Source organism: Centropristis striata, chromosome 2 (genome assembly GCF_030273125.1).
Source record: "Centropristis striata isolate RG_2023a ecotype Rhode Island chromosome 2, C.striata_1.0, whole genome shotgun sequence".
NCBI classification, from domain to species: domain Eukaryota; kingdom Metazoa; phylum Chordata; class Actinopteri; order Perciformes; family Serranidae; genus Centropristis; species Centropristis striata.
The window spans coordinates 25,717,199-25,742,954 of record NC_081518.1 but is presented as its reverse complement, the minus strand read 5'-3'; the positions used below and the strand labels follow the sequence as shown (position 1 = coordinate 25,742,954).

General features: G+C 38.8%; 1 protein-coding gene across 1 annotated transcript in view; it reads right to left on the bottom strand.

Moving 5' to 3' along the window:
* Positions 1 to 25,756, bottom strand: part of luzp2 (leucine zipper protein 2) — a 196,366-nt gene that overhangs the window by 14,955 nt on the left and 155,655 nt on the right. Inside the window, exons 7-9 of the mRNA XM_059347564.1 lie at positions 18,030 to 18,092; positions 14,036 to 14,110; positions 12,046 to 12,213 (exon numbers count right to left, since the gene is read on the bottom strand). Of these exons, the coding sequence (XP_059203547.1) occupies positions 12,046 to 12,213; positions 14,036 to 14,110; positions 18,030 to 18,092 (306 nt within the window). The remainder of the gene's footprint in view (positions 1 to 12,045; positions 12,214 to 14,035; positions 14,111 to 18,029; positions 18,093 to 25,756) is intronic.

The following is a 25,756-nucleotide window of genomic DNA, read 5'->3' as shown; positions in this document are numbered from 1 at the left end:
CTAAAAAGAGAATTATTAAAATACTAAGGCTTGGAGGTGAACACTTTAATATTCAACCACAACATATCCAGCACAGATCAAAAACTTTTCTTATGAGTTAATATTTCTGCACAAATAGTTTTTACAATTTCCAACAACTGCAGTTCGAAACCAGACCCAAAAACACAGCACCACACCAGCTGTTTCTAAACTCTGATTTACAAAGTAGGCTTAAAATATGTAAAACAATTCTCATCTGAAACTAACAGCTACTGTGATGATGGATTCATGTTTTGTCAGTTTTATTTAAAACAAAGATTCTACAACAATCGTAGCAGCTCTGCCTGGCTGTATTAAGGCAAGCTAAATGCTAACGTAGAGTGTTAACATGCAACCAAGGTACAGCTCAGGCTGATGGGAATGCCATTAGATTTGCAGGCATTATAAACCAGTAACAGACAAATTGGAATTTCCTCCAGATAATGGGACAAGATTCAGGGGGGCATGGATGTCTGCACAAAATTGTGTAGCAAGCCATCCAAACTTGTGTGAGATATTTCTGTCTGGACTAAAAATCTATTACCTGAATGCAAAGCGTACATGATGTGCCTCCAAAGTCAGAGGTTGGAAATGTTTTGTCTCCTGCATTTCATTCTGAAATGGCTTGTGTTTCGCTTCCCCAGAAACAAAGCCCGAAGGACAGGGGTCGCAGGTTGGGAAACTAACAAAAACGGCACAAATCACAATTTGGGCCGAAGCAAAATGGGGCCCTTGGGTTCTTAAAGGTGATGTGAGAATAAAACTCCCCACAACCACCCACTGATTCTATCAAAATGACAGAATTGGATCCGGAAAAGAAAGGTGAAGTGGGAGTCACTGGACGGGGGGGGGGGGGGGTTGGTGGATAAAGTGGATGGTAACTGGCCAAAAGAAAGAATCACACAGTCAAACTCAGATTTTCACTGAGACAGAAGCCAACTGATAGTGTTGACTCTCTGGAAACACACAGCCAACTGAGCAGGGAGCTGCAGCCCCCTTATAAAGCCTCCCAGCTGACGAGCGAGGGTGAGTCAAGCCTGACACCTGGATTTTAGAATAACACATGTATTAGTCATTTGGGATAATGTGCCGCCAATTTTCACCAATTTTCTCCTAGTCTGAACAAGAAAATTGGAGAAAAATTATTATTTGTCACCTTAAAAAAGTTTAAGTGTAGACTATAGAATCTTCTCACCACTTGACCTTGCTGTTAGACAGGAAACTGAAGCTTACCTGTGGTCTCTTAAAAATAACCAGATTCCATTGACAATTTCTGTTTTCCTGGCAGAACACGAGAGATGCAGCTCTCCTGCTGCCTTGATCATAAACCAAGCGATCATGGCAGCAGTGGACCAGCAAGTCCCGTGCTCTGTGAAGGTAAAATTACTGTTTTTGTCAATGGACTCTGGTGGTTTTTGAAGAGATGTTGGAAAGGACTGTCTAACAGCAAGACGAAGCTGTGAAAATATTCCACATATATAGTGTTCACTTAAACTGATATTGATTTAATAGTTGGGCCTTTATTGAAGGCTAGAATACGCTCAGCTGATACCGCTACCCACAATTTCTATTTAAATTTCTAAAATGAAGGCAAATGACTTGTGGCTTCTGCAGTTTGCCGCCATTTTTAGCCAATGAGACTTACTGTCTTACTGCTACTTCTGCTTACTCACTGGACAAGACACCCATAATCATTTCTACAGTCGCCACCCTGAGAATAAGGTGGATGTAAATGACAAACTATGGAGTAACATCAAATCAATCAATCAAATCAATCAAAATTACTTTATTCATCCCCAAGGGGAAATTCAGTTAGTCTGGTAGAATCTCTTGAAGAATGAGACAGCCTGATGGCTATAGGAGTGAATGATGAGGAAGTTGAGATAAGACTAAAATGCCAACAAGTTCTCCAACATAAACGGCAGAGGTCGTGTGTCAGTACCACAAATTCCGTCACACAGGTACATATGGCGGCTCATGGTACAAAGGTTTGTTCTAAAAATAGCACACACGTACGGTCCGTGGTTGTAAAAAAGGATGCAGTTTCTGTGGATTTGTGTTGTAAAACCACTGACCTTAGGTTTAGGGCAAAAAAAAAAAACGCCTGGTAAGGCATTATAAAAGCCAGAAGTGAAGTATAAAAGCCAGAAGTGAAGTAGTAACAAGGGTCATGTGACTAGGGATGGGTACCTTTCACATTTGAACCGATACGGTACCGATACTCGGTACCTGGGAATCGATACCGGTACTCAACGGTACCAATTTTTGGTACTTTTGCGATTGTTTATGTGGTAATAAATGTTAATTTGTTTAATAATAAAATCTAATTTTTTTCAATTCAACATATTTATTTCTCAAAATATAAACTTTAAAAAATATATCCAAACAATATAAAATCCAGGATGAGCAGTGCTTTATTGTTGAGCGAACGTGCATTTTGTAACATAAAGGTTGCAGTGTTATCAAAGAATGCAGAGGAGCTCTCAGGTGGCAAGTGCACGGGGGAGAAAAAAAAAAAAGGTTGCAAGTGCACGTGTGATTTGTTGTGATGACGTCGTAGCTGTGCTGCGCAGCACCGGTCAGAGAGTATTGTGGTTGGAATAAACAAAGTTGAGTCGGGCTGCTCTGTGCACATATCGAGGATGACGCAGGAGTCCGAGGGATTTAATTTTAGCGAGGCACTTTGGAGTAAATTGGCAGGTAATATTCCTGAGTTGAAGAGCGGAGTTTTAGCGGAGGACCAGAGATGCAGCAGCTAGCTGCTAGCTGTTAATGACTGATCTACAGAAGAATGGAGAAAGCAAACGGAGTAAGGAAGGTCCAATCTGGAGGCAGACGAAGGCCAAGCCCGGGTAGAGACATTGGAGAGATAGCACCTGGCGGCTAGCAGGCCTAGAGCCGGGCTGTTCGTCCCTGCGCCGGGTTGGAAGAGAGCAGCAGCTAGTGGCTAGTGGCCGCGGTGAGCAGACAGGACCGGACGAGGAGGTAAATAAAAAAATTAAAAATAGTGCGATCGTTAGCACGCTTGTTAATAAAAGACGTTAAATGAAAACAGGTTGAAATCAATGATCAGTTTAAAGTTATCCGTTAAGGTACCGAAACATGGTACCGTTTGATTTTAGATGAATCGGTACTCGGTAGTACCGACGGAATTCGGTCGGTACCTATAAAAGTACCGAATTCGGTACCCATCCCTACATGTGACTGCTGAAAGTTATGTAAAAATGCAAGTTACGTTCAAAAACGTGATTCATGCAGCTTGTTCGACCCATCCACCACCACAACCTCCAACTGAATGTGGGAATCCGCCGTTTTAAACTTCGCTTGGCTGTCAATCACTAGTACGTCAGCAAGATGGCAGCGCACACATAACAGTGGCCTACAGTCATCAGAAAATTATCAGACCACCCATTTTCCATGGTTTTCTTAGTAAACATGGAAAATGTCTAAATCAGCTCTTAAATTAAACTCTTATAAGCTATTTTTGTTGTTATCATTATATTTGTCCAAACAAATGTACATTTAGTTGTACCAGGCATTAAAATAAACAAGAAATTGAAGAAAACAAGGGTGGTCTAATAATTTTTTACATGACTGTACATTGACGTTTTTGACTGGGGGAAAATGCTGGAAGAAGCCCATTGATACTGTCTAGGTTCGGCATTAATCTTTCCAATGTGATGGAAAGTGGAAATGCCAGTGTTTTTTTAATAGCTGTCAGGTCTGATTTAGTTGCACTGATTTAGTAGTTTAACAGCTGACTTGTAGGTCCCAGATGTTGGACCTTCAAACCAGCATGCAATTGATGTCTGTATAAACACATACAGATCAGCTCTGAGTGAAAAGCAAGCATAATTCTGGGAGGTAGATTTTGTCTTTAGTGCTTTGAAAGCTGCACATGATGGACAATGATGCTTCAGTGAACGGACCCAGTGTGAAAGCAGCCAAAACAATGTCAAGATAGTTGGAGGAAAACAAGATGGATAGCCAGAGATGAAAAGGGTCTCTCTGGAGTATGTAGAGCAATCTATATCACTACCACCTGAAATGATGTCCGTATAAAAAAGCATGCCTCTTTCCAAGTTGATGTGCTTTGAAACACTCAATGCTAGAGGCAAAAAAAAGTAAATAAAACTATAAATGTGAGGAGGGTTACATGGTAGGCTTCTGTGAACGTTTTTCTTCTGAAAACTAGACATTGAATACTGATGAGCAGTGCTTTGGCTACAATCTAACAGTCTCAGGAAAGCGTATACATATACATGCTTCTAATTGTCTGAATAAACTCTACAAATGGCTTGAACTCTAAATTATAGCCTGTTTTGCATCACTTTAAACTATGGTAGAAGCATTTTGTCATCTGTGCACTTGCTGGCAGTAATGTATAATAACTTGTATTTATTAGAATATATTTCAAACCATAAATAGTCATGGTAAATAGGCTCATCATGGCTGCATATACCTTGAAAAGCACATCTTTCATCCATGGTTTCAATTAGGATGCAAGCAATACTGCATATAATAGTTTTTATATTCTAAACATGTACATCAGCGGCAGTGTATGTGTTCTCAGTTTTTTTTAACAGTTTTTATAGGCTTTTTTCTTGAGATCTTCTGTATCACTGAAAACTGTATTGCTACAATTAATGTGTGATAGAGATATGTACAAATTTGGCATCAAGAGATTTCTAGTGCAAAAATAAAAGTTAGTGGATCATTTTTGCCTTCAGGCTTCCTCACAGTGGAGTTTGGAGAAGACTGATGTCAATAACTGAGTGTGGTGAGGAATGTTATTGGCTGAGGGCCCCGAGTGCAGCAAGGGCCGTCTGCTTGACCCGTTTGCATTGGCATTGTTGACATTATTTAGGGGCAGCTTAAGTTTTTCCACAAACAATGAGGTACAAACTTCTCACCACTGCAGCAACAAGCCAGAGAGGAAGTCAGATAGTTGCACTTGGAACAATCTGTGAAAGCTGATCGGCTGCGGATCTATAGGCCAGTGGCTCACGTAGGCGTTTAGACCAAAATTCAACACACGAAAGGTCAACTTGTCAATTTACATGTATTCTGAAATATGTCGACATTTGCAGAAAATGTACATCTTCGACTTTTCCTAAAGTTTTTCCAGACACAATCATTTTTCTTAAATAAGTGAAGAGTATAAATCAAAAGTAATGCTAGAAATTATGCATGGCCAGATACGGTATTTGTATTATTCTCACATATCTACCACTCTACCACATATTGTTCAGTAAGCACAGTAACAGTCTGTACAGCACATATCTCTCTGAAAGTAACTGTCTGTCTCCTGCAGCCAGTCTCCTGCACCAGGCTGGTACATAATACTTTCCTTAACTGGGTCAAAAGTGGTCTCCTGAGAACATAAAGCAAGATGGTTGCAAGATGAACACAAGCAATCTTAACCTGTCACTGTCAAAGCCCATTCTTACTTTGTCAGCTGGAACAACATCTTTTTAGGCAGGTTCAGTGGAATTACTTGTGGAACTTCATGCATTATTTCCTGACTTTTGACAGCATCCGTCAGAAGCTGCAAGACTTTACAGTACCGCGATGGAGGAGGGCATTTGTTTTGTCTCCATGAGGTCAGTGATCCTTGAAACTTGCTAAAAACATACTGAAGAGAACACTTATCATTAGGGAATGTTTGGTTCGATCTTTAGTCTATCCTTGTAAAAGAAAGTAAAAGAAGCTTTACAAGAAATGAATACTTGACTGCACTTCTTGGTAAGCTTTCCTTATTTGTTGCATGATGCAAATGTAATTTTACCATCCAAATTCAGCTGATAAAAATCTTCAAGCTACTTGTACTGTCACCCACCTACTATTGCCTCCATGGCGATTTATATAGACAAGAAAACAATCATAAAAGTAAATAGTAAGTGCTGAGAGCAGGGCAATGAAATGCCTGATTTCTCCTCCAGCACAGTGCTCCGAGCATCTAAGACATCATCTCCCATTACTTTGATGAAAATTGCATGCTATCGGACCACAAGGCTTGGCTCTCTCCCTGAGACTGTTAAATATGAAGAAACTTCCACTCCAATCTTGCTGATCTCTGCATCCTTACACTAATGAATCTTTCACCGCCAAGAAGAGCTTTGTGTGTGTGTGTGTGTGTGTGTGTGTGTGTGTGAGTGCATGCATGTGTGTGTGAGGGGCGAGGCCTGGGAGAGTCTTATCTGTGGCTTCTACCAAAGCTTAAGGCCCATTATGTTAACTCAAACTGCGAGCGTGAAGCTCAAAGTGGTGTCAGTGAGTGCTTGAACAAACATCCCTGCACTTACCCACTTTGGATTTCAAAAAACACAAAGCGGATTTTAGTCTAAGTGTGCTCATGAAACTCAAATGTTTGTTTTATCATCCAGTTAGTGGATAAATGCTTCCTCCATATGTTAAAAGCTTTGGAGCGTTTATTTTTTCCATTGGTGGTAGTGCCATCATAGCCTGCTGTGTGCAAAATAATTACCTTTTGATCAGCAACAATAATTAGCATATGATTAGCAATGCATTTTCAGGAATATTAGCATGTCTAGCTGAATGCATTCAGCTACCATTCACTTATATGTCAGGTTCAAAACTGCACAACAGAAACGAGGATAAAGGATGTCATAATAGCAACGCTGCTGAGTGCTTTCATGCTGTTAATGAGCATAATGAAGAACACCACGTGGTCATCAAAGAGCCAAGTTCTTGACATTTGCCTCTCCGTTGGTGGATTGTTACCTAACTTCTCATTTGTGGGCTGTTTGGCTCCTTTAAGCACAGTAAGTGCTATTGTGTGCTGTTTTTTACGCCTTAATTTGAGATAAATTTGGCAGTGATTTAAATTAGATCTGACCCACCTCCGCATGCACAGGCAGAGTGGACAGATGGAGCACCCCAGTAATCTTTACAGTGAGGGCGTGCTCAGATTTATCAGACAGCCCGTCAAAGTGTACAGCGGCTACAGCAGATAATGGAGCTAGCAACTGCTCACAAGTGGAGTGCTGCTATTTGTATGCTAATGAAGTGGAAAGTATAAACTTCATTAGCATAAAAAAAATCAACCCACTCCTACCTTGAATTCCCTTTACTTGTCTTATTTTGTGACATGCTTATTTTGCCCGTGTCATGCGTTTGCATTTACTTGGCTCGCAGTAATGAAAGGAAGATGATGGGGAACTACTCTTTTCATTATAATGGTATAATCAGATTCTGCTGCAAACACCAAGAAGAGTTAAATGTGGACATAAAGTGTCAATTACAGAATATTGTCTTGTTTTATGCCACAGCAGAGGGACACTGGTGGGGACGCTGGAGCTGACACTTGATGGGAAATAAAGAAAAGACATAAAAAAAATCCTCTAAGGCATGTCAAGTCTCTTCACCACCCATGAAAGGGGTGCAGGGTAAATTGTGACTGCTTTGAGTGGAGAAAAGCCTCTTAAACACAGAACTGCTCACCAGGATCGTGGCAGATAAGGCATCATGGTGCTGTGGCCGACTCGATGATTTCAAAGTGACTGCAGCGACTGCTTTTCAGAAATCAGAACTAACCCGGGCTCTGATTCACGTTGACATGACTGCTTCGTAGAGGGAAAACTAACCACAGGTTCTATTAAGCATATTTTCAAGAAAGAAGAAAGTGTGTAAATTCTGCTGCGTTTCAGCTCTCTTTTTCTAGGCCTCCAGAGTCTCAGAAAAATGTGTATATACATATTGTTTTGAGTAAGTATTGGTTGCATTTGAATTGACTGGGTAAAATGACACTTTACATGAGTCCTGAAATTGTATGGTTTTACTAGCAAAACAAGAAGCAATGGCTACAGTAATAACACAGTCTCTGATTCAGGTTGACATTACTTCTTGGTCGAGAGGAAAGGAAAGGTGCAATTTGAAATTACTGGCGACATTCTCTCAAAAATCAGGGGCAGTATTTCACCTTTTGCAATTAATACATGATTTACTAAATGCAGTGTAGTTAGACATGCAATAAAGCTACAATGTACTTAAAAATGTAACTAAAATTGTGTTTGAATACCTGTTGCAATGGAGGGGTCCCTGGAGAGTGTTATCTCCATCCCAGGGGAGTTTTCATGCAGCCTGGATTGCGATATCACCCTAACACAGCTGTTCGTTTGGTGTTTCGTAATCTGCCGTCTCATGTTGTCCAGCTTGTTGCCGAGAAATACGCCGTGCAGCAGTTTATGTGGGGCAGCTCTTAGCCGAGCCTGGATTCTACCTAAATAATCCAGGGACTTCATTGCAACAGTCTCTTAAATGCAGAATTTTAGTCTGTGTGTGGGTTTTAAATTTTTGGTTTTAGGTGAAAGTTGTTAACTGCTGTACATTGTAGCTGCGTCCATGTCCTCTCTGAGGGCAGACTGGACGCTACAGTGACTCACTATCACCTCTTATGGCATAACGCTATAATAAGACAGGGAAGGCCGGGGCTAGCTGGTTAGCGTGCTAATTTCAGTAGATCTGCAACACAATACATAGACATCTTTGACACAATATGTGCACTTCAACCCTGTGCAATAATGTTAACATCTTGTTTATATCTGCCCACATCATGTGTGTATATATACATTTTTTTTTCATTTGTTTTTCTTTTATTGTTGATATTGTTCCATACTTTTATTCCCCTTCTTCTTTCTGCTATAAACTTGCAGCTTTAATGGTGCAAAAGGTTTATCTTATCTTTTCTTATCTTACAAAAACATTGTTACTTCTTCACATTATAAGTTGATATTGTTTTTTCATTTTTAGACCGTTTTAAACTAAAAATCTGGTCAAATGTGCACCTTTAACTAAGCTGTACTTTCAAGAAACAAGTGATTCTGCTTCATTTAATTTTTTATTTATGTATTTTGGCATATAGAGCCAGAGTAAGTATTGACTGTATTTGAAGAATAAAAACATATTGACTGGGTAAAATCTCAACACTTGACAGAAGTCCTAAAACATCAGAGTTTCAATCGCAAAACAAGAAGCAATATCTACACTGAAGGCATAATCCAATTTTTTTTACAATGAATTCCCTTGCCAGTCACCTTTTTTTTTCTTTACTCCTAAAAGGGATTAAATCCTGAGCCCTTAGTTGAGTCTACTGTGACCTTGACTTTGAAAGGCTCCAAACAAAGCCTGTGTCACATTGAGTTAATAATTTCATAGAGAACAGATTCTAAATCCAACACAGCAAAACTCCCATAATGCCCTCAAGTAATTGGGCTTTACCTCCAAAGCTACAGCACCATGGAATACAAAGACTGATATAAATTACTTAGACTACTGCTTGATTTAGACATGTTATTATTCTGAACAACCTCTGGAATTGTGTTTGCCCAACTGTTATATTTGGTAGTAATTATTTCCTGGGCTATTTCTCTCTGGAGAGTGATACTCGGGGCATCAGATTGACAAATAGCCACTTGAAAAGGAGGTAATAATCGGCTAACACTTAAATTCATATCGCAGACAGTGCATTATGTGCGCTCTGATGTGTGGTGAGGTGAATATTTTGGCACCGAGTTATATTCCATGATGTCACCAAGCTGGGAGTTACAGTGTGAAATGAATTTCAATTTGAAAGTGTTTACACAGAGAGGAGCGGAAAACAGCAGCAGTCTGCTTTATCTTATCTGGAAAGTCAGAGGGAAAATTATACTCCACCATTACAGAAGCAAATCCCAATTCCAGCTTTCCATTTCTACTTTACAAAACAAACTTATCTTATTCTCGTCCTAAGACATTGTAACTGCTGTGTTAAAACGGAGGTCACTGACAATCAAAATGACCAGATACTGTGAGACAAAACAACACTATAGAAGAAAACACAGGTGTGATAAATAGGACTAATGAGGGCTGCACTCCATTTAGCTCTACATGTTCCAGGGCTTGCTGGCTCTCCTGATACACTTCTATGGAACTGAACCAATGTTAATGGTAATAATTGCACCTGTGCTTTTCCCTGCTACAGCAAGTCAAAATGTCTGCTGTGAAAAAAGCCCATTGGTCATGCTTCTGGTAATGTCATGGGCATGTGGAAATGTATTCTGCCTTCAGTCTTCATTCAGGGCCTCAGTGAATTAAGATGCCTTGGAAAGAAACAAATGTTCCAACGCTGCAATCAAGCACAATTACTGCAATGACATGTATCCATGGCAGAAAATGTGTTGCATTGCCTTTTTGATTATAGCTGCAGTAAATGTTCCCTGCTTAAGTTATTGGTTGGATAACAGTGTTGTTAGATCAACTATAATTGTACCAGTGACGTTTGAAATGCACACTCTAAGTGGCAGTTAGTGTGAGAGTAACACAGGTTGACAATGTAGAATAAAACTGCAAACGCCCTCACTCCTGGTTAACATGAAAACAAACCATACTGTTTTTGTTTACTTCTGTAATGTGTCCACCCCTACTAAATCTCCTAGACTGAGCTACTTACTTAAAATAATATTATATTATTATCTTTTGCTGATTCCAACTATCATTTAAGGTGTACAATTTAAGATAAGACCAGAATGTTTGTGTCGCAAGGATATCTGAAATTAGCATGCTAACCAGCTAGCTCTGGCCTGTTTTCTATGAATACCACTTACTAACCCTAACCTTCAAAAGGCATTAGTGAGTCACTGTAGCGTCCAGTCTGGCCTCTGAGAGGACGGAGAAATAGATGTAGATACACGATTAGCAATAAAGCAGTTTGCAGATTTACCATGGATGTAGTCTATCAAAAACTAGCATTAAGAACTACATCCAAAGCGAGATTCTGTATTTAAGAGATTGCTGCAATGGATGGGTTGCTGGGGAGTCTAGCTCCATCCCGGTGGAGATTACTCACTCAGCTGGGGCAGAAGGGAGGCAGGTGAACTGGGATCCAAGCCTGCTCTCTCGTCAACAAGCTGGATAATACAAGACAAGACAATACAAGACAAGTGGATAACCTGCCACTAATCAGACAGTTCTGTTATGATGATATCGGGGACCTGGCTACACAAAAACATCCTTGACTTAGATTAGCCGTGGAGGTAGCAGGCTGACTTGTCTACTGTGCAAATTCCAAACTTGACTCTGCATCGCATCTGCCTGTGACTCCTCTCTGCTCGGCTGTTGGTTGCTGTGAACTGTGCTGGGATGGAGTGTGACTCTCCAGGAAATCTGCACATTGCAACCCGTCTCTTAGACACAGAATCTCATTTCGGATGTGTACCTTAATTTATGTTAAGTTTAAGTTTTCTATTCACTTTTGAGGACATTGAAGATGTAATGCGTCTTACTGTACACAATCTTGAACTGTGCCCCTATTTTTTGACAGCATGTGGCCAGTAATTACACATTACCCTTTTGACAAAGTCAGATAATAAAATCAAATCAAATCATTCAAATCTATTCAAATGAAATGAAAAGTCTTTTCTTACCACACATGCAGCCCATGGTAAAAGTACTTAAGAAGTTGATATTGTTCAGAAATGCTCTTATGTCTTAGAAATATGCTGCCTAATGGGTTTTTGATTAGAAATTATAATTTAAAAAGAAGAAGCCTTGAATGATTTATTAACTTAAGCTAATTATTTCCTTTAAAATATGTGCAGGGTTACAGGAGATAGAAAAGAGAGGTCGTTTTTTCCTTATATTTGGTGAATGCAGGGCTTTTGAGACATTTAAAAATAAAGAAAAGTACAAAACTTTATGAACTGAAGAAGTGAGAATATAAGTATTTTCAAAGCTTTTCAAGTGCTTTTTACTCAATGATTAATAATATAAACATTACAGATTGTATACATTCTAGATATAACTGCTTATCTTTGTGACGTCTCTGCAGAGCACATGTTGACGTCTTGGAGTGAGACACACGGTTATTTCAAGGACGGCAGGACCTCATCTACAGTAGACACATGGCTGGCTGATCATATCACTCGACCGATTCATTAGATATAAAAAAGGTTGGATTTTCACAACAACTCAGGCTTTCTTTTTGGATAAACATTAAATGAGATGGAAGTGAGTGGAATACTGAATTACCTTGGCATGTGGCTGCTGAAAGGTGACTCTGGAGCTGTTGATGAGTGATGAATATCTGAACAAGTGGGTGGGGGAGGTGGGAAATCTGTGGCTGCCGCTGGGCTGGTTGTGCAGGACAGCTGAGAAGCAGATGTGAACTGTGTCCTTCAGCGCCTTCAGCTGAGACTCCTGTCCCCAAACAAAAATTACACACACAAGCAGATTTCTGAATCCCTCATTCCATGCATCCATATGAATAATTAACTTAACCATTAAGGCCATTGGCCATGCTTTAAAGTGGCTTTAGTGAAGCTGGGAGGCATCGTTAGACGAGACATGGAGCAGAAATCCCCAGAGTAATAAAAAAGAGGGAATAGATCTTTTTTTTTAATCAATGATAATAATAATGATTGTTTTTTAATTATTTTACAGCAGCCTCTGATGTCAGGACTCTTGAGGTGAGCTCAAGAATTACCTAAATTCCTAATCAGCACTTTTCTCCTTGTGCATTTTTAACTCTTCTGACTTGCCCCCAGTGACAGTCTGTCCATAACCACATGTTAAAACGATTAAGCCTCATAAATTAAAGCTGCTGCATGCTGTCAACCTGCTAAAGTGAGACATTTTCAAAATATTTCCTCCGTAATTAGACAGCTGCCTTAGAGATGTGTATTTGGGGAGTTATTTTAACTTCATTTTCCATCCTGAAACTCCACTCACTAAAACTAATATATACAGAGAAATATTAATACACATACTTTATTCATTAAGTAATTTTGACTTTTGTATTCCCCATTTGAACAATAGCTTAAATAGGTCATATAACACAGACTTTATTAAAAACATCATAAATAAACAGTAATATTTAATTCAACTTCAGTTAAAAGTTGTTTCACTGTTAACAATAAAATAATTAAAAAAGTTAATAATATTACACTATACTTTATGTTATTATTGCTGCACACATTGTAACATATCATGCACTATATTGGTTAAACATTATTTGGATGGCAATTGAAAAGTTGCAAATTACGATTATAATACCTTGTTAAAAAGTTAATAAATACTTTCATGCAAACATAATTTGAATAGATATCGGTGCACAAAAGTGAAAAAAAAATATTATAAGCATTAGTTGAAACTTTACAATAGCCACCTAAATAATGTGTGTGTGTGTGTGTGTGTGTGTATATATATATATATATATATATATATATATTTATAGATGGTTTACAAAGTAGTTTTAAAGGTTTATAAATAATTTGGTTATCAAAAACAAATACATAGTATAGAAAATGTGATGTGTGGAGGAATACATTGTTAAATAACATACATTTTGGTATTATCAATAATTAGTTAATGTTAAAAGTTTTTTATTTAAAAGTTTTTTTTTTATATACCATTTCATTGTTATTCATTCATTCAAATATATTAAATAATGCTACCACTATTGAAGAATGGATGCAGAGTGATAACATATCTTAATGGGAAAATACAGGACCTATGAACTATAAAAATGTATGTTATTTTAAGTGCCTTTGAAGTGGAGAGAAAATGTGCATGTCTATATTTGTATGTACTATATTTAGTATTTTACTTTTTCTTCCTTCTCTTCCTTCTCTCCTATTCATAATATATATATATCTCAATTTTAATTATAAATAATATTAACTTTAATTTAAATAATAATATAATAACAATAACAACAACAATAATAATAATAATAATAACAATTGTTATAATTATTTTAATCATTATTTTACTATTATTATTTAATTTGTCTATTTATTTTAAATTGTATTTACCTAATAACTATCTGGAGTTGTATAGTGTATAGCATGCCGTTTGTTTGCTGAAGAAATGTAAATCACAAAAAAAAAAAACCTTACATAAAGTTTAGTTATCAGTTGACCATAATCAACACAATAGCGTCATAATTACAGCAGGAAAGAAGAAAAAAAAAATGCTTAAAGTCAAATAAAAATACTGATTGTTTTTGTCTGTCATTCACCTTATCCAGTGCAGTCTTCTCCAGTTCCTCCTTGGCCACAGTTAGCTTGTGCTCCAGGTCCATTAGCTGCTGCCCCTGCAGAAAGACAAGACTCCTGAATCAGTTCAATCCTCTTTGTTCTGTGCACACAAAGCATTTCTCTATCCCCACCTCCTCTCTCCTGCACTATCAATAACACAGATCTATAGCGCAAAAGGATTGAGACGCCTCTTTATTATTTTGCCGATCATCACTTTTGTCCTGACTTTTTAAGATCTGTATTATGACACCTCTCTCTCACACACACATACACTCCCACTCCTACTCCGACTGCACATTGATGGAGCACTAAATCTCATGTACATTATATGCTTTTAGCACTCACTAAATCCCCTGTGTCTTTAAACAGGAGCGCGCTGGGATCTCATAAACCTTCATAATCATGGCCGCATTATGATGATTCATTCTTAGTTAGATTTTTAGCAGTAAAATGCTTGTGTGAATACTACCTCTGGTGTGTTTCATGGAGCAGAATCAGAATCAGATGAGCACCAGTTCATTCAGAGCCACATTAAAAAAAGATCACATCTGTCCTTTAGACAGAAGAAAGGTTTAATCTTGACAGTCATGAGAGCAGACCCCCTGGAAGCATCAAAGCCCTTAATGAGCAGATCATTGCCAGAGTTTAATCCCTGAGCTGAACAACACTCACAAATATGCTTTTTCCCCCCATAAATGAGCCAATATAGCCCCGTATGAGGATCAACACAGTTCCCTCTGAGGAGTCGTTCATTATTGATAAACTCGTCAGCAAGAAGAAAAGAAACTCGTTTTGGATAATTTGCATGCAGTTTGTGTAAAGCTGGCCTCAGTGATGGACTTTGAGCCATGAACTTTTACTGGGTGTCTTTTACTGGCCTCTGAAAATGAAAAACTGCAGGAGTGTACATTCTGAAACGCCCAAGGTCAGCTAGCCCAACAAACAGCATTCACAATCTCTGCAAGAAAAAAGTGTTTGAAGTTTCAGAGACGGGGCGATGCAGCTGATTGATGGTTTCTGGTGAGTTTTATAGACTTATGGGGTACCTCTGTGAGTTTTGTGCCACAGTGGGGGACTCTTGGCATGTTTGCATCTCGTTTTCATCTTGATTTCTGCCAAGCGAAATGGTAATTGTGATGATGAACATGTCTGTCACTTCTACAACTCGACGGGGGCAGCTGGAATAATGTTTAAGTTTTCCCTGATTGATGAGTCATGCAGTGAAAGTCAAGGACAGGGCAACATTCACCACTACGGCTTTCAAAGAAGCCAAAGAATCAAATTTTTGCTCCCAAAAGATCCTTTATTTTTTTCTTTTTTCATTTTCAGGGAGTTTGGGACAATCGCACAAAGTCATTTGTAGCTGTCGGGCTGCGCTCGAGAGGGAATCCAAAGGTAATAAAGTTTGAGGAACAGTTCTTTAATCATCAACACAAAGGATTGCATATAATCTCTTCGTGGCAAATGGCAAATGAAAGGCATAAGTATTCACTGATACACATTTGGATTAGTTTCAGCATAATGGAAAACTGAAGGTTACTGATAGAAAACAGTACAATTTCAGGGAGACTTGGGCCATATTATTGGATATCTGCCATTAAAGCACTGGCAGTAGATATTATAATATGATGTCACATTTGGCCAAAAGAACAGACACCAATACAAAATGCTGCACTTTGAGCTGCTGTAAATATTGCTGCATATGTATGTGTTTAGCTGAGAAGGAATATAGCAAAACAACACCAAATGCTGTTTTAAAAAGCATAGAATAATGAATAATCATGAGGCTGGTTTGGCTCACAAGCACGAAGAAAACAAATGCACTCTGCTCTTATCTCGTCTTCTAAGGGATCTCAGGACCGTGTGTTGACCGTGCATGTGCAGCGTTACAGTAACAAGCCATTACCATCCATTACAGCGAGCATCATCAGCGGATGGTCCTCTGAGGACTGCAGGCGCACGGCTGCTGACCCAGAAATGCTGACTTTCAGGGTTAGTGCCTCCAAGTCTGTGGCTCCATATTTTTTGTGCTGAATCCATTATGAAGGTGTGAGGTCAGTGGGGTAGTAGCCACTCTGCTAGACGAGGCATGCAACTACATCAAGCCGTCATTTTTTCTTTTCTTTTCTATTTTTTTCTTTCTCTAAGCTGGAGGAGAAACAGCTCTGGGGGTAAATTTAAAAGTGGACTGACGGAGTGAAGAAGATGTGAAGGCTCAAAATGCGGCTCCTCTGCCAAAAATATTGTCTCGTAGGGAAATGCGAGGAAGGCACCGTCAGTTCCTCTGAAGTTTTTAATGTTTTGGCTGAGCGAGTGAAGGGGAACCTGCCTGTGAGTGGTGTTTACAGTTATGCACTGGGACTGCATAGTTTGGATTCACTGAGTTGGGTCTCTTTTTAAGTTGTCCTTCAAATCTGAGGGCTATTAATGGAAAATGATCCACTGAAGGAAACATTGACAGTACCAACTTCTTTTGAGCCACTGTAGGTGCACAGTGTCCCTGAAATATTGCATTTGTCAAAACAGTAGCCCTTCCTGTTTTTATCTCTTCCACAATTCCTTTTCTTTTTTTCAGGCCATACCTGTCAGCTCTGAATTGTTCCCAAGATAAAATAATGAGGTTTTGAGGTTTCTTTATTTTGCTCTGTGTCCAGTCTTGTAAGGCTGTTGTGTCTTTGTGTACTCTGACACGGTGCTGCAAATGCAGTTTGATACGGTACAACAGCCGTCATAACCAATTTAATTGCCTCCTGGTCAAGGTGCCTTGACTGACATCCCCCCTGTGAGGCTGATGACATTTCCGAATCTTGAGTGGCTCTTCTCTATTTCCTGCTCCTGTCCTCGTCCCCCTCTGGGCTTTTGATCACAGCATATGTGGAATACATATGAGCTGCAATAGCAGGAGGGAGTGGGGAGGTCAGAGGGACATGATGCAGTTCCCTCTGACCTTTCCATCAGGAAAAAAAAAACTGTCATTTCAAAAAAGATGATTTTTTTTTTATAAAGACAAAGAGTGTACTTAAATTAGCCTTATCCGTCTGTAAATCACCAACGACTATAATGTTTTGAAGGTCCGCATGAAGTGTTTGGTGACATTGAGCAATAAGGTTGTGTTTTGTGAGTGACTGATGCAATTTAGAGACAACGATTTACGAGCGGTGACACCAGGCAAACAAGTCAATGCATCCATCATTCACAGTCTAGAAATAGAACAAGGGGCACAGGACATCCAGGGACAATATATTCAGGCATTGGACTAGAAGCATCAAATTGAGTCTGTGTCTTGAGTCCTTTTTTTGCATTCATTTATATCTGACACATGACGGGTCTGAAGGATGAAAACGTAGATTTAAGACCTGACGTTGCAGGGCATTGTGGCAGAAATGTCGACTGACATTTTAACACTGCAAACAAGGCCTGAAAGGTCAGCCCATGTACCAGCAAATGTCAATAAATATTACGTAAGCGCTCAGATCTAAGAACATTTAATCCTAACAATACAAGGGGCAGTGGAGTTTATACGGGCAACAATACTGAGCAGTTTCTTGTTTGCTGCTGTTTATACTGGGCTTGCAGAGGAAGTATGAGAGCCGGGAGATACATATATGGTGCCCTCTGATACGTGGTGTCATCTGCAATTTGTCTCTTGAAGATTCCACTATATGATCTAATGCAATTCAGTATGAAGAGAGTCCACAAGTGTCCACATCATTTAGCCACATACCTGCTGTGATTGAAAAGGATGGGATGCATGTTGCAAAGGGAATCAGATGACAGGACTTAGCAGCATGTGGTCTAAACGCTGGCCAATTGGCTTTGCATGCTGCTGATTGGTTGGGTCCGTGTAATTTCAGACTGAATTAATTGGAGTAGCTCCTGTGATGGGATCATCCTTTTCAAGGTGGTCTGAAGTACCTGTTTACCCCTGGTCTGGAGCTACTATAAAGCCACCCCCCCTCTTCAGTTTGAACTTACCTTAAAAATTAAATCCTTTTTCCCGTACCGCAGTTCTTTCAGTTGAGCCTGGATTTTTTTGGACTGCAAGGGAAAGATAAGGAAATAAGTGTTAGCTTATTCAAATAGCGAAATTGGTTTTAGATCACGTAGCAGGATTCTGCCAGCTGCAGCAGAAGACTCCTTTGTGAGTGTTCCCTGGGCAAAGCTCTGGCTTAAAGGAAAGGCTCTACTGAGAGGAAGAAAATATCAAATCTCCCCTTCACTGAACTGCATAGTCCACACAATGATGCAGTCATGCACTGGCTTCTTGCCCACTGTCTAAACCTGTATTCTCACTCCCACTACACACATTACCGCCGCCATCGCCACACACATGCAGGTTCCTAGGTTACAGCGGGCTCTAGCCTGTCATCGGTAAGCAGCGCACACACAAACACAGCAGATCTTCACTGCCGCCCCCAAACAGACACGGTGACCGGCTCTGCCTGACATTCACTCTGCTGCTCCACATCAGTAGGCACATGGAACACAGAGGCTGTCTCCTAGATGGCTTGATACACACACAGGCATCCTCAAAGCTGCTGGTGGTGTGAGCAAACACCTCCACACCGGACTCTGCTGTAGTTAAGAGGGTTTCTAGGAGATATTTTTATACAGTTTGTACTATGAAGCCTCAGAAGACTGTAACTGTGATAAATAATTGGTATGCCTCGACTTAGCTTGAACCCAAGCAAAGTGTATGTTTTTTAAAGGAAAGGAGTGATAGGTCAATGCATGATATTTATTATCTTATAATGGGCAGTCAGTGTCCAGAGGTTAGAGAATTGGGTTCAGCGGTTCGAATCCCAGGACAGACAGGTCACAGCTCCCCGGGCACAGTGGGTTAAATGCAGAGGTTGAATTTCCCGGCTGAAGGACTAATACGGGAATATCTTAACCTTAATAATAATAAAATGCTATTCTTCATTCCTATCCACCCATCTTTTTCCCAATCTATACCTCCTCCTCTGTATCTACAGTCATGGAAAAAAATATTCGACCACCCTTGTCTTCTTCAATTTCTTGTTCATTTTTGATGCCTGGTACAACTAAAGGTAGATTTGTTTGGACAATATAATGATAACAAAAATAGCTCATAATAGTTTAATTTAAGAGCTGATATCTAGACATTTTCCATGCTTTTGTTGATAATGATTTTTGTTATTATCAAGAAAACCATGGGAAATGGCTATATATCAGCTAGTTGTTATCCTTTCATTTGTCCAAACAAATGTACCTTTACTTGTACCAAGCATTAAAATTAACAAGAAATTAAAGAAAAAGGTAATATTTTTTTCCATGACTGTAAGTGTAAGTGATTTTCTATCCACCTGCTTTTATGTTCATTTTGTGCCTATACACCGTGAGTTATAATACAGAAAATTTGAAAAAAGTCAGAAACTACCAAAAGCCTTATGTTTGGTTGAGGTGGAAAAAGTTGATGCATCAATTAAAACAAAGTGTAAAGAAAACAGACTTGTGCACATGACTTAAACGTTACAGAAACTTCAGCTACATAATTGATTTAAAGATTTTACTGCTTGTTTTTAAAGCCCTCAATGATCAGGCTTTTGCTTACATTAGCAACTTACTTACTCCCAGTGTCATCTTTTAAATCTCTTTTTAAAACTTTATCGTATTCTTAATACTTTTATCGTATTGTTTTTTATTGACCTTTTCCTTCTTTTACATTGTTTTATAAATAGTTTAATTGTTGTATTTATGTGTTCTTAATTGCATTTTGTTTTATTGTCAAGCACCATGTTACTTTGTTTTCAGAGGGGCTGTACAAAAAACTTTATTATTAATACCATTATTACTACACAGAAGAGACTAAAAACTAATCTTATATGTTACAATTGACAAGGAGACTGTTATGTTCTTTAACTTAAGGCCTGGATAAAAAAATGTCTTGTGCTTTTGTAATTTGGTCATTTCTGTGTGCTCTCTTCTTCTGAAATGGTTTAATAGCAACCGACTGGAGCAGAGACTGTGCATTTCCTGGAAAATTCAGTTAGAATTTGATTACATTTGGATGAAAATGTGATTTAGATCTCTATCTATTTATATCTCTGTCTCTGTATCTATATCTATACGTGCCTTATGTCCTACCTCTCCACACCTCTTTCTTTATATCCATCTATTGTACTGTATATATCTCTCCTTATATCTGTCTATCTCTATAAACCTCTCTTGCTCGCTACCTATCTATCTGTAAACTTCCTTGACACAGGCAATAAAAATGTGACATGAGGTCTAATCTTTCACCAAAGCACACTGAACACGATGCTGAAGGACAAATTCACTTCAAAGGGTTTTGTGTACTTGACAAGCACCTGTGCTTTTTTTATGTGAGTCTTTATCTTGTTATTCCTCTTCCCTGGGTGCTTCCATGTCCCAAGACACCCATCTCTGTCATGTGTAACTGGATTCAAAAATTGCATCCCGGGGCTCCTCATAAAAAAATAAAAATAAATAAATGGTAAGGTTAAATAAACACAGAGGACGAGTTGTATATATTTGATCTGAGAAAGTCTGTTTTTCTGTGGCTCAGGTCATACTATAAAATGTTAGCAAATTAATTTTATTTGTATCAGTTAAGTGGAGCTTTTGAGATACTCTGGTAATGGAATGAATCATATTAAGAGGCTACAGAGTCACACTCTGTGGAGTGCTAACTTATAAATGCAAATATCTGAATCTCTAAATGTGCTGAGCTTTCAGACTTGCCAAAGCATTGGTCTATTATTTACTCAGAATAAATCATGTGAGCTGTCTCCTCGGCCCCAGAGAATCACAGCAGCATCTCTGTTTTGTTGTTCCTGATGGTTCAGATCCTTGACTTGCATTTCAAATAGTTACAAACTAAACAAAATACAGCAGCACACTGTTCTAAGTTAAACAGCTTTCCCTTACTTTTTCAAAAATATTCAAGTAATGTATCACTGTGAACCAGCGTCCTTGTGAGAATGATGACAAAACTGTTAAACTTCAGCAGCCTTGCCCAAGGACAGACACGTTAATGTCTTTGTCTTTGACACTTATGTTCTGCTGGAAGTATTATTTATTTATTATTAATGACAAGAACAGACAAATAGAGGAGGGCACATTCTCAAGGGGTTTGGTGTTTTGAGATTATAATATATTTGGGATGATGTTTTGTGACTCATTCACCAACTTTACACTTGAGTGTCTGTCCAATTTCAAACTCTGCTGACTTAGTTTAACCTTTGACAAGTGACAGCATTGTGTTGTTTATGAACAACCTCTCTTTAGCCCAACATGTCTTTCAAAGCTTTTAGTGTGAAGATATTGATATCATATATTAGGCCGACGGTGATCAGCTGTGAGCAAATTTACTCGATCAAACATGTCTGAAATGTGCGTGACAACAGCCAATCAGAATTTACCTTTTCCTGCTCCACAACTGTTTCTAAGTTGCCGGAGAAGTAAACAGAAAGACCAAACGTGGAGCTAAACGCCGAGCTGTGGGCTGTGGACAGCGAGATAGATGTCAGTCATGAATTGGAGCAATAAACCAGGGAGGAAGAGGTGAATGTTGGGAAAGAGCAAGAGAAGAAGGGAAAGAGAAATCATAATCTATCCGAGAGAAAACTTACATTCACAGCAGGGCAATTCACACACAGGTATGGTGCATTCAATAGCATCGGAATGGCTATGGTTTGTTCAGGAGTGTAGGGCATATGAAAACTTACAGAGGAACAATTACTGAATGGAACTTAGTTTAATAAACAAGTTAGCAAAACATAAACAGCGTGGGCTTTCTAACAACAACAAATCTCCCAATTTCTTTATTTTGGGTCTTGCATACCTGCTAACACCATCAGGACTGTAAAGTAGTTCACTGTATTATTTTATATTTTTCTCCATTTGTTGTACTGTTGAGTAAAAAGTTGTTTTTATAATTTTCTATGTTCATCTTATTTAATTTGCTTTGTTATTTGCTTCGTATGAGAATAAAATATTGAATTAATCTCTAGTTTCTTTAGTTTCCAGTACAGGTGCTTTAAACAGATGCTTTTAATGTAAAAAATAATAATAATAATAATAATCGAGATCGGATGATTTGAAAAAATATATCATGATCAAATTTTGTCATATCGCCCAGCCCTATCATAAATACTAGACGACCTAAGGCATCTGGTGGTACCAGTCATGTCTAGTTTTTCAGCAAGAAGCTTAATAAGGATCCAAAGTTTGGCAAAATTTTGGCAAGGTAAAAACTGGCATTGCCATTTTCAAAGGGGTCCCTTAACCTTTGACCTTCAGATATCTGCATGAAACTGCCAATTATTACACGCAGGCAATCCCTTAGCCATTGTTAAATGAGGGAAATGAAATGAAAACCAACCAAATGATCCAAAATCTACATATTTACATCTTGCAAAATGTCCCCTCCTTAACTAACAGGCTATGTGCATGCTGTGTTTGTCCAATTAACTATCCTTTTTGCTGATGCAGATTAGTTTTTCAAAAATCGATTTTTCTGCTCTTTCATTTTCAGAAAGTGTCAATAACTTAAAGCCGAAGCTGCACCATCCACTTCTTATCTCCAAGAGTATGGCATTACAGCCTTTGAGGGTTTCTCATTATCCAAGTTCAAATAACCTCCAGCATATACTCATCTTGAATTGGAAACTTGGAGATGATAAAGGAAAAGAAAATCGAGCCAAGACAGGCAGTTTGGTTTGGTCACGAAGCAAAAGTGTTAGGTGGCTGAGAAACTGTCTAATATGAGTATGTATTGATGAGTTGTCAGTATACTGATGTCTCTGTAAATGTGTTTGTCCTTTGTCATTGCACAATAGCTGTCAAAGCTTTATGTCACGAACGCCAGCTAACAATTGGCTTACACTGTTACTGAAAAACATTGGTTGACTTTTTGGCAACGAATCTATATGTATAGTCTGCACCCTAAACCAAATGTACCATAAATCCTCCCTGTGAAAGAACAGCACCACTGCTCCACGTTACATAAAAGCAGATACAAAGAGGTGACACGACACCAGAGGGTGGTGGTAGGTGTGAAAAAGTGTCCAGACACCCCCAGCATACATCTGTATCAGCTGCAGAAGCACAGCAGCGTCTCCCTTCCCCATTTAACCAGATTGCCCTATTTGTGAAGTGTGTCTGATTGGCTGAAGCATCCGAGCCGAGGCAGACCACCGACTGGCTGCCAGCCAAAACTTACTGACTGAAGTATATATTTTATTTCAATCATTTCAGTCAGGGTAATCTGATTTATTCAATATGGATGGTGAATGAAGCGGAGCATAGTAATGCGTTGGTCTTATTTAAAGGATCTGCTCTTGTATGCTCCCTGTGCACATAACTTATTGTACATCAGTGGAGCCGGGAGCGCAGTACATCTGCCTGAACAAAGCATTATCAAAACTGCCAAACATCAAACAGTCATATGTGTAGATTTGTATTGTGTTACATGGCATTCATCTACATACATGTCATGTATTTTGCTGCTTGGAGATGCACACAGGAGGAGACGACTGCAAGATACAGTATGATGAGGGTCATGAGTGCTAATACATCTTCTCTGGCTCTGGAATTAAACCCACACCTTAACTTACCATCTCTAATCTAATACATACTGTAAACATAGCTAGTGCCGCAAATAATGAATTTCCTTGTTGATTTATCTGCAGATTATTTTCTTGATTAATTGTGTTGTGTTCAATATGAGGCATCCTGGTACGCCCCGGCAGTAATCAGCTGACAGCCCACTGATTACATCATCACTCTTATCAGCCACACCCACCCACCCACACACCAATCACAGCAAGTTCTCACAAGTTTAAATATCCCTCCTCACTGATCCCTGTTACACCTTCACTGTCACACACTGCTGCTGCTGCTGCTACTGGAAAATAACCTTCAGAGTTCAGAGTGCTTGTGGGTCTAAAAAATAAAATAGTATTGAAATGTCTTATTTAAAGGCCCGTGTTGGTGTAGGGGGAGTCTTTGCTGTTTGATCAATCCCACCAAGATCTCCAACCTTAACGACAGAATAGGTTTGTCAATACTACTCAAAGTGACCCATATGAGCATTTATCAAAGTAGCGCACACGTCATTTTACATACACACTGTTGTAAAAAAAAAAGGCTGCAGTCTTGTTGAATTTTGGCTATAAAACCACTGATCTAGGTTTAGGGCTAAATACGTCCTAGTAAGGCGTTATAAAAGACAGTTTAAACAGTTAATTTTGGAAGTAAAGCAGTTAAGATAAAGTGAAATAGTTACACAAAAATGTGATTCACAGAAGTTAGTAATGTAGGGGTGGGAATAATTAATCGATGATTGATTAATGGTCGTTAAGAATTTGGTCGATCACATGGAATTTTTAATCGATCCGTGTATTTTTTTTAATTTTATTTATGACTGCGTATCAGTATAAGCCAATGAGCTGAGAGTAAAGTTGGACAAAGCTACAGTTTGCAAACTAAAAGTTACAATAACAATTATTAAACACAGAGAAATAGAAGAGAATTAATGTGAGCAAAACTAGCTTACTGTATCAGACCTTGCTAGCATGAATTACTAGGTTTAATTTTATCCAAAACTTATTCAAACACAAAACATACTTAAATATGCAAGATTACTGTGAAAACATAACCTCATGCCTCCTCTCTAAAACATACAACTTGAACTCCTTGACCTTAACTTAGTTTTACGATCAAGTGTCTTTTTGTCCTTTCAAAATAAAAGCATCCATTATCAAACCAGGTTTTTGCATAGTACTGTGTATATATATATATATATATATATATATAATTTTGCACATGTATGCATGCAGCGATTAATCGATTAATTGATCGTTAACATTATAGATCATCAAGTTTGCAGGTTTCATGCTTAGTTTAAATCACATTGTTTACTTTTGTTTTCACATGGGACATGAACCATGTTCTCCTGGGTGAAAGTCCGGGGTCTGAATTTTTATTTTATTTGATTAAATATGGGTTGTGTGTATGCTGCCTGTACAAGCGACCCGTGGGTAGTGTTTAAGGGGAGACATGTCTCTCAATGCAGGGAGCGTCCTGTTATGGAACCATCAGTGTTGAGTCTGGGAACTGTATTTCCATTTGTTGCAATAAATGGTTAAATCTATGACGAGAGTGCTTCTGACTGATATATCATTAGGTAAAGAAAAATGCACATCACGAAAACACAGTGACCTCTACCTCAGAATTATCAATCATATCAATCATAGACATGTCTCCATTTCCTCCCACTGTACAACACCGAGCCTAAATATCCCCAGTAAAGGCTGGTGACGTCATATGGAGCTAGAGTCTGTGCAGTAGTGACACAGAGTGGAGCCCACAGTATTGATTTCCCGCTAAAACACACGCCTGACCAATTACAGCTTTCAGTCATGACGTTACACCCCAGTTTTTTAACATCAGATAAATAATTTAAACCAGAAAAATTAATACTTGACCATCTTTATTTGACCTCTACTTGAGTTTTTAGTTTGGCTCCTGTCCCTTCACTAACATGGAGGGGGCGGGATTTATAACATATACTACAGCCCGCCACCAGGGGGCGATCAATATGTTTTGGCCTAAATAGTGGGGGAGCTGTCATGTCGTCCATCTTTATATACAGTCTGTGGTATAAATAAGTAAAACCAGTCCAGCCTGGTAGAAGTGGAATCTGAGCACACACA